Consider the following 19,515-nt stretch of genomic DNA (forward strand, 5'->3'; position numbering starts at 1 on the left):
TGGCCTTCCTACCTATATCACTGCAGATGTGAGAAATATTTCTGTATTTGTGTCTTGGAGTCAGCTTCCTTTTCCATATTCCATATGCAGATACACTGTCTTAATCAGGCTGATTCCTTGCTGCACCTGCTTCTTTTTTGACTTAAGGAGATAGATCACATATGAGCCTCAGCAAGGATCTCTGAAAGTATTCTACAACTCATGAGCTTTCCTGCTTTCCATAAGATACCTCCTAGGCCAGTGGAAATACACTCAAATTAAAAGGCTGGTGTCATCAGTTTTCTTCTTGTCTTCCTCACATTCCTTTGGATTTAAAGTTCTGCACTCTTGGCTGCAGTGACCATAAGAGCCCTGTAACGTCTCCAGAGAAGTTTCTCTCATTTACAGGCAGTGAGTTCAAAAGAGAACTGCTCCTACTCAGCACTCAGTGACTGCTTTACAAAGTCATCCTCTAGGTACTCCCATTTCCTACATTGCTAATGCACCACTGAACTACTTCCCCAGCAAATACCAGGGTAAGCTGAAGTCCTCTGTAAGAATCAAGGCTAGCAGAAACATACCATAATGTGTGCATCTCTGGATGCTAAACCCTCATCCAAAGGCATGAAACATGACTGGTCCTCTTGTATATTACATGCTATAGAATATACTATACTATAGTATACTACATGCACTGACACTGCTTTTTTACCTAGTGCAACCCCTTGCCCTTTTCTGCCATTCACTAAAAAACTCACTACTGTCTGTAATAGTGCTCCAATTATGTAAACTATCCCACACAAATTTTGTAAATTCCGCTGATACATAACTCTACACTTGCAGAGAAAGTTTCAGCTCTTCACATTTCTCAAGCTGGAATGTTTGCCATTAACATGAGCTAACAATAGCACACTTTTGGTGATATAATTAAGTTTAAGTAAATAAAATATGTCTCACAGTCATTAAACAAAACCAAACGTTTCATCTTGAGAATCTTATATTTTAGGATATGACCCTTCCAAAGAAATCATACTGCTATATATGTAAAATTCCCTGACTATGCCCAAGTAACATATAGCATCTACTAAATGGTTCATTTCTTTAGACTATTATGCTTCACAAAAGATCTACAAGCACTAGAAGTGTAGATGAAAGAAGGCAAAGGAATGAGTTCTGTGATGCAAAGCATATATAGACTTTCCAAAATATACATATTTTCAAAATATAGACTTTTCAAATCCTTTTAAAACACATACACATCAATCAGCTTTTATGAAAAGACTCACATTCTTTTAATGCATTACTTACTGTGCTTTTTTCTTATACTCTTTAAGAAGAAAGTCTTCCTGTTGAAGTATTTGCAGCAGTTTATTGTATGCGACTCTGTGTCTTACTTTTGCTAGGTACATACGCTTAGGTCTCCACATTACAGCTTTTGCAGAAGGTATACCAGTGCCTAAACAGAAGCCAGCATTTGGATTAAATTATTTGCTTTTAACAAATGGGACAACTTCTTAATCTATCCAGATTAAACTGCAAGAATCACAAATAAAGATGCTCATTTTTACCTGGACTAAAATATAGCATGCAGTGTACTGCCTCTTTTGCCTTTTTTGTCTGTTGTATGTATCTTCATTCCCTCATGCTCACTCCCTCCCTTTCTATATTCTTTAGGTTACAATAATACAAGATGCCTGAAACAGACATATCTGATCCTTCAAAATTCCTCGAGTTCCAAAAAAGAAAATAGTGTAGCCATCCAATTCTTTTGGACCAAACCACTGCTTGTGTGGGTAATGGCGCAGAGCATTGCACAGGTGAACCTTGGAACAAGACCTATAAAGCTGGAGAGCAAAATCATCTGCATTGTTCTATCAGTAGTAGCTCTATGCAAATGCACAGAATCCTGTGAAATGTTCTGACTGGAGCATCCAGCTAAGAACTCCTTAAGGATTCTGTCATATATTAAAGACTTGACAGATTTACAAACCTAACAAATGAAGCATTTTTATTGTCCCATACAGCTTACCTACAGAGAGTTTTTTCATGACCTCAATCATTACGTATCTTGCCAAACAGTACATCACGTGAACAAACCTAGCACCACCAGGACAAATCAGTGTGGAAGGTGCAACTCGTGGAACAGCTGCTTCATTTTGCTTCTAGAAAAGTACAATAGTTTTAAATGCAAAACTAATATAAGAAGTAAAGCATAAACAACAGCTATCAAAGACTTGTCTGCATACCAAAATGCTGCAGATTACCCACTAGCAACCCTGATGCAAAGCTAAATGACTTCACCACCACAGCTCACACCTACTGTAGCCAGCCGAAGAAAATAAAACTTTTTTCAATGTTCCCAACACTGACCTAGTTCAGAAAATGGTTTCAATGTAAAGATTGAAATCAGCGTTGGATAAATGTTAAAAATTAATGCCCTCCCCATTCCTAACCGGTAATCCTTATCTTTGAAAACACATTCACATTTTTTTTCGTATTTTCTACTGAAGCGATGAATCGGTGTATTTTAATATTTTTTAAAGATATTGCATCATTAGTTTTACCTTACCCACTATTACTAAAATACTGAAGTGTTGAAGAACGCAAAGACAAGATTTTCAGAACCATCATTAAAACAAAGGCAGCATAAGAAAGCAACATAATAACCAATGATACCTGAAGCAATTACTTTTGCTTTGTATTTAAAAATCTTGCCTTACATTTTAGCCCCTTTCTTGATATACAAGAAAATACTATTAATTTTTTCATGCATGTGAATCAACTTTCACAATAATAAACACTTTCCCAGGCAACTTAAACAAACACCCCTCAAGCTGAAGGGCTAACACTCTCTAGACTTCCATTTAATCAAATACTGTTACCCAAAAGTAAGCCACAGGAGTTTCTGGACCCAACTAGGTCTCTGTCTACTAAATTCCCCAATGCCAACATCTTTCTTCAAGGAAGTCCAAGATAAACTATATGGAAGAATATACTTCCATATAGTAGGCAAAACTGAATTCTTTGATAAAAGAATTCCTTATTTAAAACTCTAATATAAAACAGTTCCCTCAAATAAGGTCACAGAAACCTGTAGAGGATCAACTTCCACTTTTCATAATACTCACTGAAATTTCTCTTAGCCACATCCAGCAGTGCTTCCTAAATCTAGGAGCTGATAGTTCTCTCAATCCAGAACTCCTTTTCATTTAAAAAGGATGAGGAAGAAGGAAAAAAATAAGCCATGTCAAAACACATTCAAATATTCAGATAATTAATTAACCATTGTAAAAACAATAGTAAGACACAGATTTCTTATTGATGCCAAACCAGAAAACGAGGAGTGTATACCCTACACCAAGAATAGATAAAAGTTTGTCAAACTACTATGTTTTCTTTCCATAAGTTTAATACAGATTATTTCAGAGAGAGGTTTGTCTGCAGCTCTTTCTAACTCAGGACAAGGGAAGAAGAAAAAAGAGAGGGTAGAACCCTGACCATTTTCCTATCACTGGTTGTCCTCCTGCCAGGTCTTCAAACGCATAAGCTGAAACAGCTCTGTTATACAAAGAAAACACATGGTTCTTGCCATGTTGAAGGTCCTGGCAACAATCCATAAACAGCAAATGTTATTTTCTGTTTGGTCACAAAGAATAGGACAGGTAGATTATTTATCAGCTATTAAAATTTATATCAAAGTTGCCAAGTAGAAGATAGTAACAGAAACAACTAATTAAGGCAACATTTCAGACTGATCAAAGATGATTGACTGAGTTATGATCAAAAGGAAACAAATTCTCTGACTGTTCTTCTTCCAAAGTATTCCCCAAGAAACTACTTCCTTCCCCTCCAGCAACTCTATACAACATATTCTTAATTAAGGTCATAGCAGTAACCTCAGAAGCCAAACACTTACATGAACATTCTTCTTGCACGGCGCTTATCCAGCTTAATAAACAAGAAGCGGACAACGACAGAAAACGCTCTGCTGTTTGGTACAGCAAACATATCCCTAATACACAAATGAACAGACACATCAAAAGTAGTTATGGTGACAAATTTACAGAGTATTTTTACTGGCTGCTAAAGACTACAAAACAGTATTATGTTACAGAGTAATTAACTGAACGCTTTATTTCCTATGTAAAAGAAGTATGCACCTTTCATCCTATCTAACACGGGTGAAATCCAAGGCTGCAACAAAAACAGTGTGGTCAGCAGGTATAAGGCGGTTATTCTGTCCCTCTGTTCTGTTCTTGTGAGACCCCCCACCTGAAGTGCTGCATTCAGTTCTGATGCCCACAGCATAACAACGGCATGGAGCTGTTGGAGCATGTCCAGACAAGGGGCACGAAGTTGAAAAACAGGCTGGAGGACCTCACCTACGAGGATGGTGCATGGTGACCTTACAGCAACCTTACAGTATCTGAAGGGGGCCTACAGGGAAGCTGCAGAAGGGACTCTTCGTCAGCAATTGTAGTGACGGAACAAGGATTAATGAGTACAAATTGAAAGAGGGAAAATTTAGGTTAGATTTTTGGGGAAAAAATCTTTACAGTGACAGTAGTGAGGCACTGGGACAGGTTGCCCAGGGAGCTTGCAGATACCAGTGTTTAAGGCCACGCTGGGTAAGGCTTTGAGCCACCTGGTCTAGTGGGAGATATCCCGCCCCACGCGGAGATAAGGGGGTGGAATGTGTGTGGCATTTCAAGGTCCATTCCAGCCCCATAACAATCTACGATACTACGAAACGATTCCGGCAACAGCGTTATCTTTCAAGGCAAATTTTCAAAACACGCGCTGGGAAGTCCCTAACCTCACCTTCCCCACAGGACTGTGCGGGTGAGCAGGAGTTCTCACCATTCCTGTGTTTCATTTCTTCAGACAGCCTGAGATAGCATGGACCGCGGCGGCACTGCGGGCACTTCCCGGACGCTAAATGTCTCCGGGGGCACCAGGCCCCTCGGCGGCCATGGCGAGACGCGCCCGCCTCCTGCTCCCGAGTGAGACCCGGGGCCCCGCTCGGAACCCCCACCTCAGCCCTCCCCTGGATCTCCCTAGCACTAACCTTCCTAGTTTTACGCGTTTGTGGCATCCCGGCTTGAAGCCCAAGGCCAGCAAACAGAGCCAGAGGTGAGTGCTCTCCCACTTGGTGTCCACGGCAGCTCCGGGCACCGGGCCGGCACCGGCACCCCCTCCCTCCGCCATCTTCCCGAGCCCGCCAAAATCTCCCGCGCGCGCGGGCCCGCCCACACAACTCGCCAACCCTCGCGAGAACTCCCGCCTGCCCGGGGCTCCCGAAGACGAGGCGAGCCGTGCGAGCTGCCTCATGGGAGGTGTAGTCCTGGTGCCAGCATGCTTCCGGGAAGCCCTGCCATTTAAATAGGGTTTCTGTAGTCGGATTGCAGAATTTTCGCGGGGAGGAAAAAAAAACAAAAACAAAAACCCCCACAACCCTAACAAGAAAAACTCGCACCGGCAAGCAGGCTGTGCCGTTCAAACTTTTATTCCAAGGCATTTCATGACCAGACTTCCAGGCATTCCCCAGGACAGGTGCCAGGATGAGGGCGCAGCGGTGTCCCCGCGGCCGAGCGGCGCTCTGCCGCAACCCCCCGGACTGCATTGTAGTCACACCGACGACACGGAGAGGTCTGTGCGACGGCATGGCCGCCTGCTCCCCGCAAAGAAATGTTAACAAATCCGCCTCCAGTCCCCTTCCTACTCTCCCCAACTCCTAGAGAAGTTAATGTCGCGAGCAAATGCAGACTCATCAGCCCTTAGCAAATAACTGATTTAGATTTATTAAAACGTTTTTGAAAAATCATTGTTGCCAGAACTCTCCTTACATTCAATTCCCTCTTTTTTCCCCATTTTTTTTTTTTTGTCCAAAGTCTTTTATCTCTCTACTCTCTATTTTTCCTTTCTTTTTACAGTCTTTTTTCCTTTCTTATTTAAATGCTATCCTTATACCCAAAACACTTTAACATTGAAGCATTTACTCTCTTTTAGTCTCGGGTGCCACAACTGATAGCATCATGGCAGCCAAAATATTTGCACACAGAAGGCATGTGGAAAGAAAGGAAGTTCTTTTGTGCATAAAGCACTCTTGCCAAAGGAAAGCTCTAAGCGTCTAAGCTCTGTAGGTGCAGAGCCTAACAAAAGAACCTGAGAAAATCTGAGATAGACAAAGTCTCTTACCCCTTCCAGCAGCAAAGAGGTAGATGCAGCACTGCTTTTCCCATAGACTGAAGGGGGAAATGTGGGCAAATCCTCATCAACTCCTTTTGTTGGCAGCCCTTTATGCAAAGCACTGGGGTGTTCTCATGGCTGCTACCAGCAGGAGAACAAACCATCAACAAAGATCAGATTAGTTGGATACACTGGTTAGGCTATACCTGGCTTGTAGAATGGGAGCCTGACATCCATGCTAACCGATTAATGTAGCATGCATTCCTTGCATTGAAAAACCCAGATTTTTGATGCAGCTAAGTGAAACAGTACTGGTTTAAAAAAAATATCCCCATAATCCCTAAACTAGGATGGTTCATCTTTAAATAGGAAAAATCTAAATTAAACATGGCAAAGGTACATTGTATCAAAAAGACATTTTTATGCTTCTCTATTCAGCTCTTTGCCCTGTAGTGTAAGGGCCATTTGTGCGTGAAAAGTCCTGTTGATCCTCTTCATCCAAATCCAAAATGTCTGGGACATCATCTGACTCTGAAGACAGGTCTGTAATAGTGAAATCTGGAACCTGTATAGGAATGAAATTTCAATAAATTTAAAAGTAAAACTAAACAAATTTGTGCAGTACTCCTTCATTGAAGACAAGACACAAAGATGCTCAGTACCTCTAGAGATCAGACCAAACACCCTGATTACAGAGTGAAATATGCTGAGACTCATAGGAAATGCAAACCATTAAGACAGATCAACTACTACACAAGATGGAAATCAGTTGCTAGAAGGTAGGATTTTATAGCAGAGATGGAGGAGAGGTGAATGTAGTGGACTGAATTTAGTGAAACTGGTGACTGGAAAACTAAAAAATGAGAAATAAGAATTTTGCCTTTCTTTTCACAGAAGCAATGGACTATACAAAGTAATCTGCCCTGAGGAGATTGATACAGGTTTCTGTGTTGCCCTCTCTGCCTACTGCATCAGACCTTTTCTGATGAAACAAATACCTGGAATTACACTCTCACTTTCGCCTCTGTTTTAACTGCATGTATAGTATTCTGTACTGCTAAGCAACACAGGGTTTCAGGAATTGCCAGAGAGACATCAGTACATGGATGGATGGATGTTACAGACTTCTAAAAATGTTGGCTAAGACACTTAGGAGCTTAAGTCCCAACCCTTAAGTCCCCTTAGTAGGACTTAGATCACTTAGGCACTTCTGAAAAATGGGATAAAATTAAGTAATTTATTCGTAAGGTTTTTTTGCTCCAAGTGAAAAATGCATCTGTAATGTGATTTATGGTTAGTTTTAATGTTGGTGATGTGACATACTTGGAGCCAGACACAGTATCAGCAAATAACTACTGCTGCGTTTTGACAGGACTTTGGTTCTGCATGTTCAAAACAACAGCAGCTTGTAGGCATTTGTGTAACTTAAGCTCAGCACTGACTGAAGAAGCATATTTAATGCATTCCCTAACTGCAAAACACCTTATGATATACTTTAATGAAAGACAGTAAGCAAGAAAAATCTATACTTTGCTGGATATTAAGACAGGTCAGAAGGGCAGACCATATCAAATAAAGGGATTACTGCTTCAGCTACCAGGCTGTACAGAATACAGAAGTACTGCAAGTTAATTTACTGGTCTTACAGACCAGTCATTGTACTGTAGTCACTGGACACTAGGGATCTTTGAAATACTAATTATTTATTAAAACTGATCTCTAGAAGAACTTAAGCAGCATGTGACAAACCAGGCACCACTGTGAATAGCGTGAACTGTGTGGACCACTTTGAAAACTTAAGCTTGAACAAAGTAAGATCAGCAACTTCTGTTTCCCAAAAGATCAAAAGTCACGAGAAATGCAGGAAACACATCTTTCTACCAGCAAGAATTATCTTTCATCTTTCTGCTTATGGCAGTTTTCCTAACACTCTCATTACTGCACTTAGAGAAAGTAACAAGCTTCCCCATTATCAGCACATGATCTTGTATTTCATACTGCAGTACAAATACAGGTATCCTAACAAGACTAAGTAGTCCATATGCAGTTTTTAAGAACATACCCGAATGGATGGTTGTATGTATTTACACTGACCAGGACACAACCATGTTCAGTAAGTGTGTCTGACCAGCAAGAATTTTCTCTATAATACATTTAAGGGGTTTTCATTACTTAAATCCATTTTGTTCTTAGTGACAACATAGTAATTGCTCAAATTTAAGTTTCTGTTTTCTTTGTCTCCTTAATGCATGCAGTAGAAGAACCTGCATCCTTTAATGTAATAGCAAGAGTTTGATAGCCATGACAAAACTTCAAATTGGAGTGTATCTCAGTATGAGTAAACCAGACTGGATGTCAGTATGATTCACCTCAGTTTTAACCATGCTGAATTGTATTAGAATCACATATTTCTGCACAGTCTAACAAGAACAATGCAAAGCCCTTGGTGTTAGGGATTGCTTATGTAAAAGACCTTAGGTTCCACACCACTTTTCACAGTTAACTCACTGCTTTCTTTCAACTTCCTATTGATTCCTGCAATAAAAACTTAAGACCAGATATAACTCCTCTTCCTGCAATTTCTCTGTATGATTCAATAAATCATTTACAAAGATATAATAGTTGCAAAATCCCAACATAGAACAGTGCTAAAAAATACTTTGGCATTTGTCTTCGTATACAAATGCAAATGTCAATACTAACAACTTCAATCCATTTTTTTCTTGCTAAATTTTTAGAACTGAGCCACTAGCATTTTGACACAGTGTTCTCATTTTGTGCACAGTATCTCCAGCAAGCTGCTGCACGTAAGACTCTCTGATCATGCAAATTACTAACTGAGCATGCTTAAAAATAAGTTTGGTTCAATTTCATCTTTTTAATTAGAGAGTTTAAAAAAGCTTTTTGATGGTAGTTACTACTTTTATTAAATCATGAGAAATAATTCATCAGTTGTTCCCAAATCCTTTCACCTATTTTACCAGCTATAAAATATTACCCTAAGTTAAATTCTGGGAAAGATTACTGCAAAAATATTAATCTTGAAGAATAAGAGACATTTTCAAAGCTTTACACCTTTCTTTAGATTGAGGCAAACTAGCTGCAAGCCCAGGCCTTAAACAAATCTTGTAATTTGGCTTTGACCAATGCTATAAATACGTTTGCAAAACTTGCATACCGTATGGAGCTATTTACAAATGCTTATACTGAAAGCTTTTCTAAAAAACTGTTACCAGCAATGATAGAATAATAGTTGTCTGTTAAATGCACCTGGGAAGAGCAAGTGTCAATTAGCATGAACAATGTTTGAGTGATCTCTAAAAGAGAAAAAGTAATTTTCTGAATTCTAAATAAACCCTAAATAACCTTACAAGTGATAATGATGTTAGTATTCTAACCTTTACCATCCCAGGTTTTGTGTGACTAGCAGCCTTTCACATTCTTCCATTTAATCTAGTTTACCTGCCTTGCTGAAAATAGTTGAATCTACTTCCTACCATTTTCAACACATCTGGTCTTACCTTTTTTAAAAGGTTCCAGAAAAACCTCACTAGTTTTCTAGCCCAACCTGTACCCTCAAATGTGATTCTGGACTAACAGGAAAGAAGCTTCTGTGCATTGCAGTTGAGCTGTTTAATACATGAAGTTAGAGAAAAACAGGTAAGATGGCACTTATCTCAGGCTTCCCTCCTTTATTTGTGAGGTAGCATATCAGCTTCAGTCGAAAACGACAGTGGCCAAAAACCAAAGAAGACTAGAAGAAAAACATCATTCTTGCCTCCAGTGGACATATTAATAGTCACCCTCTCTAGCTTTAGCTGCACTAAAAATCTCAATTTCTGTCTGTAGAGCTGCAGTTAGACTGGAGTGGGGAATATGCTAAATTACCTGCAGCAAAATACCCATGCAAGTACAGTTGGAAATCAGTTTAAACATTCAATGCTCTCCTTATTAGCAGTGTCTAATAATCTTAATCAGAGAACTTTATTCTATATATAAAAAAAAAAAAAAATCAGGAACAAATCAATTTGCTATTACTCAGCTGTCTCTTCCACTAGGGAAGAGTTCCTAATTCTGATGGTGGGTGGGAGGTTGTGTGTGTGGACAGAAACATAACATTTCAGGGGTAGGGCAGCATCCAACAAAACAAGCACCTATCGTAACAGCATGACATAGGAGTCCAACCACTAGGTAAGCATTAACCAGGTCTTGCTCTGTTTGCAGCCACCAGCTGTAGTCAGCTGCCAGAATTCCAAGTAACTTTTGAACAAGAGATACCCAACAGTACAATGTAAGAAAGTGCTTCGAAGGTCTAGGCTGGTAACAAATTTTCCTTGCTTTCTACTTCATCTGCTTGCTGATATTTAGTAAGGCTGGACAGCCATGCAAGAATACAAACCAGTAACACAAGTTCCTAACAGACACAATATACTGCGCCTGCAGTAATGCTAGATGATGCTGTTTATTTCTCAGTCCTCAGAAGACATATCACCTCAGGATAAAGTCCCAGAGCACTTACACTTTAAAACATACACACAAAAAGGGAGTTCCCTTCTTTGAATAGCCCACTGCTCAGACACCTAATTAGTTCCATTCAATTCCTGTGCACATTTACAATAGCGGATGTACTCTGTGAGTATGATTACAAATGGAGATAAAAAGGATATTCTTGCTGGACCTACACAATAGCAAAGTAAACTTAGAAAGAAATGAATTCCTGAAAGTGCTGTGTCTCCAGGAGTGTTAACTTGCGCCCCAGCTGGACAGGAGTCTCACTATCTCATGTTAATTTCAGGTTAAACACCCACCTTTATACATAAAGTGAGTATTAAAAGCACTAAGTTACAGAATCTTTACCTGCAATCCTGTTTTGCTACAGTTTTGTTTAATACTGTGCTTAAAACTGTCTTCCTCACACTATTAGGCCAACCTTGATCTAATCGCTAACCCTCTAACACTAGAAGGCTAGACAACATGTAATTTGCTTTAGTGCCTACATCATGCCAGGTGGAGGTATTTGTTCCATGTAGTGACTATGTAATAAGCTTTCTTTGAACTGCATTTGTGCCTGTTGCTGTTTGGTGACTTCCTTGAAAATGGTGACTGACATTGGTCCACTAGATGACTGCAACCCAAACTCGTATAGGGCATGCATCAGGGAAAAAGATAGAACTTACCTGGACAGCCCTAACCCAAGAAAGCTTGTTTCTTAGTAACTACTTCTTTTCCAGTGGAGGAGTTCACAGGACTTACTGAGAACAATTCCACTGAACTAGTTGAGTATTACCATACATCTGTCACTCAAGTTCAAGAGGATTAATAAAGTTAGAACTGGTGATGCAGCTGACAAGTAAACATTGTTTATAGGGAGTTGGAAGACAAAGCAGGTAGATGGCCATGTCATACACACTCAACACCTACTGTGAAGGGAGGGAGGGTTCTTTTGTCCATATCCATCTCTTTTCAATATTAGAACATCCAGCAGCTCACAGCTTAGGTAATCTTTAAAGGTGACAACAGGAAGGATCAGCAAAAGCAGCAATAAAGCTAAGACTCAACAGACAGATACACAGAAATTCAAAAGGAAGAAAATGCTGCAGTAGTATCTTCTCTATCTATCAATACATACACAAACATTTTCAGTGAGCATCTACTTAATTAGCATGTGAAACTTGCTTTCTGTTGGACCCAGTTTGAGGGAGTCACAGAAGAGCAAGTTAGACTGTTTTAAAACAAATGAGACAGGCTTAGGCTACTAAAGCATTTATTACTAACATAAGAAAATGAGTTACAAAACAATAGCTACAAAAACACACACGACAGCAGGCACCTGGGTACAAACAGCATGAATCTTGCCTTCATGTTGCATATTAAAAAAATGTGTTGATAATTATTTGGTCAGTCACCGGAACAGTGTTCATAGAGCATCTAGATGATGCTCTTAGTCATGGTTTAGTTTTTAGGTAGCCCTGCAAGGAGCAGGAGTTAAACTTCATGATGCTTATGGGTCCATTCCAGCTTGAGATCTGTGTTATACAATAGTTAAGTTTATACAGTTAATGTTAACACTGTCACAGCATTTAACTCCAGCTGACTCATTCAGAAACCTCGCTTTCAGCTTTGGCATTCTGCATTCACAGAACTTTTGTCATGAATGATGTAGCAATAGAATCTGAGATAATCAGATGCATAATTATCAAATGTGTGATCTGTAGCAAACACAGCATTTAAGTGTACATAGCTAGACTGTAGAGTTTTTATTTCACAGTATATAAGGCTGTTATATCATTCTGGCAGAGATTAAGTAACAAATCAAAGGCTTTCAGCTATGTGGGTTTCATTTAGACTAATGGTAATAATACCACTGAAGCACAATGAAGTGCTTGACAGACAAACAGTGCATCTTGACAACTATCAGCTGCCAATACTTAGGCACTCGAGTCTAGTTTGAATTTTTAAGTGTGGCTTAACTACATAGGACAATACAGCCCATGCATAAGTGTCCTGACCTGTAGATTCCCCTGTTCCTGTATTTATGTATTTTCACCATTTTTTGGTGAACAATCAATTTTTTTTTTTGACAGCTTTACTTGGTAAGGCCACTTGTTGGGTCAGCAGAGTACATGCATGCTATGCAGTTTATTCAGTAGTGTGTTCAGGCTGTTTGTCTTCCTGGCTGGAACTTTCCTCCCCTTCACCTTCGCTTTCAGCATGCTGAATGCCAGGCAGTTGTGGGTAAAAGGGACCTACCAGCCAGTTGAGTGGTGTGTTGTTAACAAGATAATCCATCACATCATCCAGAGACTCCTTCATTTTCTTCAGCTGTCCTTTGCTAGCTGCAATAAAGCTGTCTGATAATTCTTGGAAGGAGGATGCTGACCGAAAGCTCTGGTAGACATCACCTGCCATTGACCCAACATTGTAAACCTGATCCTGTACATTCTGTGGCAGCCCCTGTAGGCTTGAGACCAGTGTGAGGCAGGTGGTCTGAAGCTGCTGAGTGAGGCCTCGCGCAATAGCTAGAGTTCTTGACTCAATCTGCTAGAAAGAACAAGCATAACAGCACATTAGTGTCTTTTTATGACTGTAGTGTATGACATGAGTGTTTTTTATGACTATAAATTAACGTATTTTTAAGACTGTAGCAGCTTTATGTTGATCAAGATACATAAAGAAGCAAAGAAAAGGGGATGTAAGTGAAATAAAGCTATAGCAGATAATAAACCAGGTTTTCAGTCTGAAGTATCAAGGACTTAGAAGTACTTGATGTTTCTTCAACACTCCAGTACTTTGTGAAAAGAAACTGATAGCTTCTACACAGCAATACCCAGCAGATTCTCATTTCAACTCTGGATAACAAGTCACAGCAGGTAAGTACATTCTAATCAACAACAATCCCTGAAAGCTACATGTAGGACTCAGTGAGTCTATGCCTAAGACTGCTGACAAATAATTATTTCTGGTCTGGACACATCAATGGTTTCTAGCTAATCTACATACAGACAGACATCCCAACACGGGTTCACATGCTACACAGGATGAGCATTCTCAAGAGAGGAGAATGAATCCCAGAGTGTTTGCAGGAAGTAGCTCATTTCAAAGAGTTTGGGTTCCCTACTTTTCAGAAGTCAGCTGCCCTTAGCTTCAGCATCCAGCCTCTCTGTTGCACATTTCAGAGACTATTCGTTTGCCACTACCTTATGGGATACAATACATTTATTTCTAGTGTACATTTATATCTATTTACCTCAGCACTACGCAGATCATCACCATCATTTTGGCTTGTATTTTTCTTCCATTCTACCCAGGATTGATATAGTTTTTCCTGAGCACCAAGAAGTTTCTTATTGGCACTATTCACATTCTTTCTGGCATACTCGATCTGAAATACAGCCAAATAAGGAAGTAGAGCCAAGAGTCCAAATGGTTCCTTTAGGGATTTTCTACCTTGACTGTTTTGTAACCTTTTAAAATACTTAAAAAATTCAGTATAAGTAACTCTGGAGAGTATAAGAGTGTGTTTAGTCTCGTCAAAGAATTGAAAACTGAAAGCAGTTTTAAGATGTTATGTAGTGTTCCCCTCTGCCTCAACTATTTCCCCTGCCCACACTAGCATTCTATAGGAGGAACTGAAAGTGCGTAGAAGGCCATGACTCTTTGTGCAGTTTGTCACGTACATAAAGATATTTGTTGGCATAAGACTACTGAAGTACCAGAAATGCTCAGAGATAGAAACAGCAAGAGATCAAGTCCCAAAAGAATTTGAAATTTAACTAATAAAAAGGACTTAAAGGATTGATGTGTTTCTAAATTGCATGACAATTTCTTCACTGAATGAAGTGTCAAAACCAGCACTACAAAACAGGAATAAATTTAAACGTGTCACTTCTCTATTTCTGCAGTGCTTGAAGTTACAGGCAATTACTATTAGTTCACAGCTTAGCTTGATTTACAACTCTCCTGATTAGTGATGAAAATCTCATAAGAGCAAGTTCTTTGTATTTAATGTAATGCACGTAATATATGTAATAATGTATTTATGCATTTAGTCAGAGAGTAATCCCAGTTTTCCTGTGACTCTTTTGGCTATTTTCTTCACTCTAAACTAAGGCAAATATATGCTTTATATGCATCAAGTGAAAGCTTAAACTTACCAGACTAACAGTGTAGTGGAGCTGAGAGATTGTCTCCTGGCTTTTCTGTTTAGCATCTCTAACTTTGTTTAAGGCTTGTTGGTAGGCACGTGTGCGGACCTTTGAAGACAGGGATCCTAGTCTAACATAGTAGCTTGGCTTTTGGACTCCAACTTCAAAGCCTTCAATGTTTGCAGCTTCTTTCTCTAGGTATGTAGAAAGGAAGCAAATCAATCACTGGAGGAGAATTTAAGAGGTCTGAGACAATTTCATCTGCCTAGTAACAGCTGAACACAGGGCTTGTTGAGTAATCCTTTAGCACCATGATTAGACTGATAGACTGCCTTCCAAAGAAATCCTTACTTTCATCCTGCTTCCTTGTGAAGATGCTACTATTACAATCAGTAAGCCAAAAGGCAGTTTGGGAAGCATGCATCCCCTTTCCCACTATGAGTACGCAATAAATGGATGATTGCTTGCTTCTCTCCAATGTAAGTATTCCAACAAAATCAAACCTTCAGTTGGTCTTACCTAGTTCTGCTTCTGTAAGTGGAAGATACTGGTCTACAAGGGTCTCTGATTTTGTGAGAGCACTGTCCACTCCGCTGCTCACCATTTGCACCACACGACTTCCCAGGACAGTGTTAATGCTGCCATTGACAACTGACTTGGTCATTTCTACGCTGTCTTGCACTGCTTCTTTAGTCTTGCCCACAACTCCAGTGATTGTGTAAGCAACAGTTTCCTTGGCACCAGTCACAGTGGTTGTTACAGCTTCTCTAGCTCCAACAACTACATCCTTGGCATTGGCAACAACCTGCCATATGACATACATGGATTTACTGAAAGTATTAACTAGTGGGAGTTGCATAATACAGAAAATAATAAATTTATGCTAAAGCTTGTACAAGTATTGGTTATTGAGAAGAAGAAAAACACATGACTGCCACACAGCTTTCAGCTCAAAAAGCTTCAGTCAGTGTAATCCAGGCACTTCATAATGAGTAAGAAAGAGACAGACTCAAGTTTTGAAAGACTCCACCAGTTAACTGCACCCACAGAAAGATGTTGTCAAGTGGTGGGCAATTTAAAATAATTTTTTTTTAAAGACTTAATGGTCTCCCAAAGGCAACAAACAGTTCTACAGATACACCTTTGACTTTCTCATTGCTTCCAAGCTGTGCTTCAGGCACATTTGTCTCCCTGGGGTTTTAGTCATAACAGAAAAGAAGGGTGCGTGGTTCTTCTGCTGAGCATACATAAAGGGAAAAAAACTTACCTTGTCAGTGGGTTGATTCAGTATAGGCAGTCTCTCTTCAATCTTGTCTAGACCTATACAAGCATAGTTGTTGGCAACTACAACTATAAAAGAAATTACAAGAGTTAGGTTTAATGATTTTTGCCCTAGTAAAACAACTCAAATGGAAAATTCCTCTTGAAAAAGAACTCATGCAACACCCTTGAAGTAGTTTCCTCCTCGTCTCAGTGATACTTGAGGAAGCAAAGCCAAAGAACAAGGCAGATTTACAGTACCAGAAAAAAATCCTCACTTGCAGGCAAAGAAATTTAATTTGATAATGTACAAGCAACTGGTAGAAGAAGCTGAAATACCTGGCCCTCTGCCATTCTATGAAACCAGGCTTCTGGTTACAGTAGCCTTGTGACACAGCTTCCAAATTTAACCAGTTCTCGGTGTAAGAAAGTACAACAGTATCATCTGAAACCAGGTGAAAGGTGAGGAATGCGTTGCGCAATCATCTCACATATCAAAAGTCATCCATCAATTCAGTATTATGAAAGCTGGAATCTGCTTTCACTCTGGATTATTAGCTTTTTTTTTAAGTCTTATCAATGTGTAATAAGTTACGCAACAAGTCAGACAACAGGTTCAGTCAGCCCATCAAAGCAGCATTCAAGACCAGCATGGCCCTGTTAAACCATAAGTGCACCTGGCTATTAAAAAAAAAATAAAAAAAATCAGTTGAACTAAAGTTATCAACAGCTTCTTTGCCTTACTTTGTGGTTCCAGTTTCTGAATGATAGGCATAGCACTAGTCATGGCTACTGATGTAATCGTCTTCACTCCTTTCTCTGCTATTTCACACACTGACTTCAGATAAGGATGGTTATCCTTTGTGGTGATGTAAGCTGTGGACACCATATCATAGGTGGAGCTCACCAAAGGAAGGTTGGCAACCCTTGATACAATGTTCTGTTTAAAAGAGAAAGGTGTTAGTTAATGCGTATTTTTCTAATCTAGACAAATAAATTATGGGACTAACTCAGACATACCTGCTGTGGATCAATTGCTGCCAGTGCCATTTTTTCAGGTCCTGAACCTTACACAGCCTGTGAAAGAAGCATATGAGTTATGGCATTATATATGCTTCATCTAAGCACCACACTTTGAAACCAACAACCTTCTTGTGAGCTACTCCATTTACTGGGATCAGGATGTTCACATTTCATGCATACAGGAATTAGATTTTATTGTAAAAATTTACAAATCCAAAATTTCATTTAGGTAATGCAAGTACAGTACATGCAGGAGATAAGCTTTGATGTACAGCAGTTCATTGGTGAGTAACTAGGTGGTGGAGTAATTTATTTTTTCTGGAAGAATTAAGACAGTCCTATCTGTTGAGCCAGGACAAACAAAAGCCAGCCTGCAAGTCACTAAAAATCTAGTTTAGAATGTCCAAGTCAGACAAAGAACCCATCACCAATAGCTTTAATCAGATCAGATCTTCTAGGGAGCCCACCTAAGGCTCACTCTGTTCTGCTTGCTAAGGAGTTAGTATTCCTGTGACATGGAGAGCATCGGATTTCCCTACTGCAGAAAACAAATCTCTTTTACACTAATTTAAACTAATTTATTACAAATTTCCAACAGAAAAAAGTTGCAAACAGTGGTCATTCAACAAACCTAAAGTACATAACATGCATTCCAACATATATTCCCATACAGAAAATACTAACAGCGAGAACCCTATAGAAGGGGCAGGGTATTGCAGTACCACATAAGGAGAACACATTGAAGCACACTGTGATCCTATGCACATATGCATGAAGTAAACCTGCAAGAAGCACCTTTTCCATTAATGATTTCACATAATACTTAAGTTCCAGAAGAATCTGCATGAATGAAGGCAACAAAAAGGTAAACTAGGAGCTCATTCTCAAAAGGATTGTGCTTTACAAGGCCTTTTGCTAGGCTTGTCAAAGAGCCAACAGAAGTTTTCTGTCTCATACGTATGACAGCAAAAAAGGAATGTGTTAATATTCCATCTGAGATAAAATAAAACTTTTCCCCATTACATAATGGGGAAGAAGGAAAACGCATCCTGTTAATATTTTGCAGGCATATTTGCACATATTAACATTCACATGCCATAAAGTAATACCTGCAAAGAGATTAACCACTGTACAGGAGTACACAAGCAAGACAAGTAACAGACAATAGTTACAGTGGAAACAAAGAAGTTCTCCTTTTATTTAACTAAAATTTAAATACCCACAGGAATGTGCTATGTTTTTCTCATAGCATTACAAGTCAGGTGACGTGGAGTACAACTGAATTTCACCATGAACTGCAGAGCATACTACAGAACCGAAGATGCTAACGGCACGGAATCCGGCCTCTGAAAGAAGAGGGGCCGTGACTTTACGGATTATTCAATATTCGTAGTGAGTCTCGTAAGATTCATCCACACAGGGCATGCATTTGAATTTTAGTCAATAAACCAGCGCAGTTAGCCTGTGAAGTTATTCCTGCTCCTGGAGACAAGGCAGATAACTAGAATCTTGCACGGGTTCAGAGACCCCTTGAATAGGTTCAGCCCTGGCAAAAGTCGGATCCACTCCCCTAGCGCAGGACAGTGAGACGCCTGGAATCCAAGTCCAAGCATATTTCAGAGACAGCAAGAGATTCTGGAGAGAAAAGCACACAGGCTGCGTCACAAACTCCATTCCACTCTCCCCCCTCGCTATGGAAAGTGCAAGAAAGCAGCGCGATAAGGCACGCACACGAGCCGCCGGCTCGCCGCGGTACCCAAAGCAGGAAGGCGCACCGCTTTCCCAAGTGCCTCCACGGGCCGCTTCCGGGATGGGGCATTCCAACACCGCTCCCGGGGGCGGACGAGGCTCTCGGGACTTTCTGGTCCCGGGCGAACCTCGGCCGCCGCACCGAAACACGCCGGGCCGCGGCGCCCGCGGGGCCGGGGGCAGCGGGGGCGGCTGGCGGTCAGCGCCGCACACGGGGCCGCACTCCCGCCCGCTCCGTCGCCGGGCTCCACCATATTGCGGAGTCAGCCCCGCGGGGCGAGCAGGCCCCGAGAGCCGCGCCGGAGCCCCGGGCCGGCTGTACTCACCCGGAAGGAAGAGCCGGAGCCGGAGCCGCCGCCGACTGGAGCGCGGGCAGGGTCGCGGGCACGGGCGCCGCCGCCGCTGAGTGGGGAGCGCCGGCCTCGCCCCGCTATTTATGGGGCGTCACCGGCGGCGCGCGTCACCGGCGGCGCGGGGCGGGGCCGGGCACGCACGGAGCGCGGCGGCGGTCAGCGGGAGGGCGCGGCGCGGCCGGAGCGGCCTCCGCGGGCAGCTGGCGCAAGGCCGGTTCGCCCAAGCGCAGAATATGCTGAGTTGAAGGGACTCACAGGGGTCATCGAGTCCAGCTATTGACCCTGCACAGGAGTCACACCCAGGCCCCCTGAGAGTC

General features: G+C 40.9%; 2 protein-coding genes across 6 annotated transcripts in view; both read right to left on the reverse strand.

Moving 5' to 3' along the window:
- HAUS6 (HAUS augmin like complex subunit 6) overlaps positions 1-6,332 on the reverse strand; it is a 22,407-nt gene extending 16,075 nt beyond the window's left edge. Inside the window, exons 1-5 of one of the 2 annotated variants that reach the window (XM_033085994.2) lie at positions 6,178-6,332; positions 3,896-3,991; positions 3,108-3,180; positions 2,009-2,141; positions 1,288-1,435 (exon numbers count right to left, since the gene is read on the reverse strand). In XM_033085994.2, the coding sequence (XP_032941885.1) occupies positions 1,288-1,435; positions 2,009-2,141; positions 3,108-3,180; positions 3,896-3,991; positions 6,178-6,332 (605 nt within the window). Of the gene's footprint in view, positions 1-1,287; positions 1,436-2,008; positions 2,142-3,107; positions 3,181-3,895; positions 3,992-5,047; positions 5,223-6,177 lie in introns of those variants that run through there. The other variant, XM_033085995.2, reaches the window with a different exon arrangement.
- PLIN2 (perilipin 2) lies at positions 5,470-19,289 on the reverse strand. 4 transcript variants are annotated; one of them, XM_033085996.1, is made up of 9 exons: positions 19,172-19,289; positions 17,094-17,150; positions 16,818-17,013; positions 16,081-16,163; positions 15,333-15,618; positions 14,823-15,007; positions 13,916-14,050; positions 12,919-13,209; positions 5,470-6,733 (listed from the first exon to the last, which is right to left on the reverse strand). In XM_033085996.1, exons 2-9 carry the CDS (start codon positions 17,121-17,123, stop codon positions 6,599-6,601), a joined length of 1,341 nt encoding a protein of 446 aa, XP_032941887.1. In that variant the 5' UTR covers positions 17,124-17,150; positions 19,172-19,289; the 3' UTR covers positions 5,470-6,598. The 4 variants fall into 4 exon arrangements, with proteins under 4 accessions (XP_032941887.1, XP_032941888.1, XP_032941890.1 ...); XM_033085997.2 differs by having other exon boundaries at positions 12,919-13,206; positions 19,172-19,258; XM_033085999.2 differs by having other exon boundaries at positions 5,470-11,670; positions 19,172-19,258.
- Between the last annotated feature and the right edge of the window lie 226 nt (positions 19,290-19,515).

The sequence above is a fragment of the Catharus ustulatus genome, chromosome Z (genome assembly GCF_009819885.2).
Source record: "Catharus ustulatus isolate bCatUst1 chromosome Z, bCatUst1.pri.v2, whole genome shotgun sequence".
In the NCBI taxonomy this organism is placed as follows: Eukaryota; Metazoa; Chordata; class Aves; order Passeriformes; family Turdidae; genus Catharus; species Catharus ustulatus.

Excerpts from the sequence above, each read along its gene's own strand:
- PLIN2 (XM_033085996.1), bottom strand. The coding sequence starts at position 17,123 with ATGGCACTGGCAGCAATTGATCCACAGCAG. Across the intron at positions 16,164-16,817 it reads TCAGAAACTGGAACCACAAA|TTGTAGTTGCCAACAACTAT; the intron begins GTAAGGCAAAGA and ends TTTCTTTTATAG. Across the intron at positions 15,619-16,080 it reads TGAATCAACCCACTGACAAG|GTTGTTGCCAATGCCAAGGA; the intron begins GTAAGTTTTTTT and ends GTCATATGGCAG.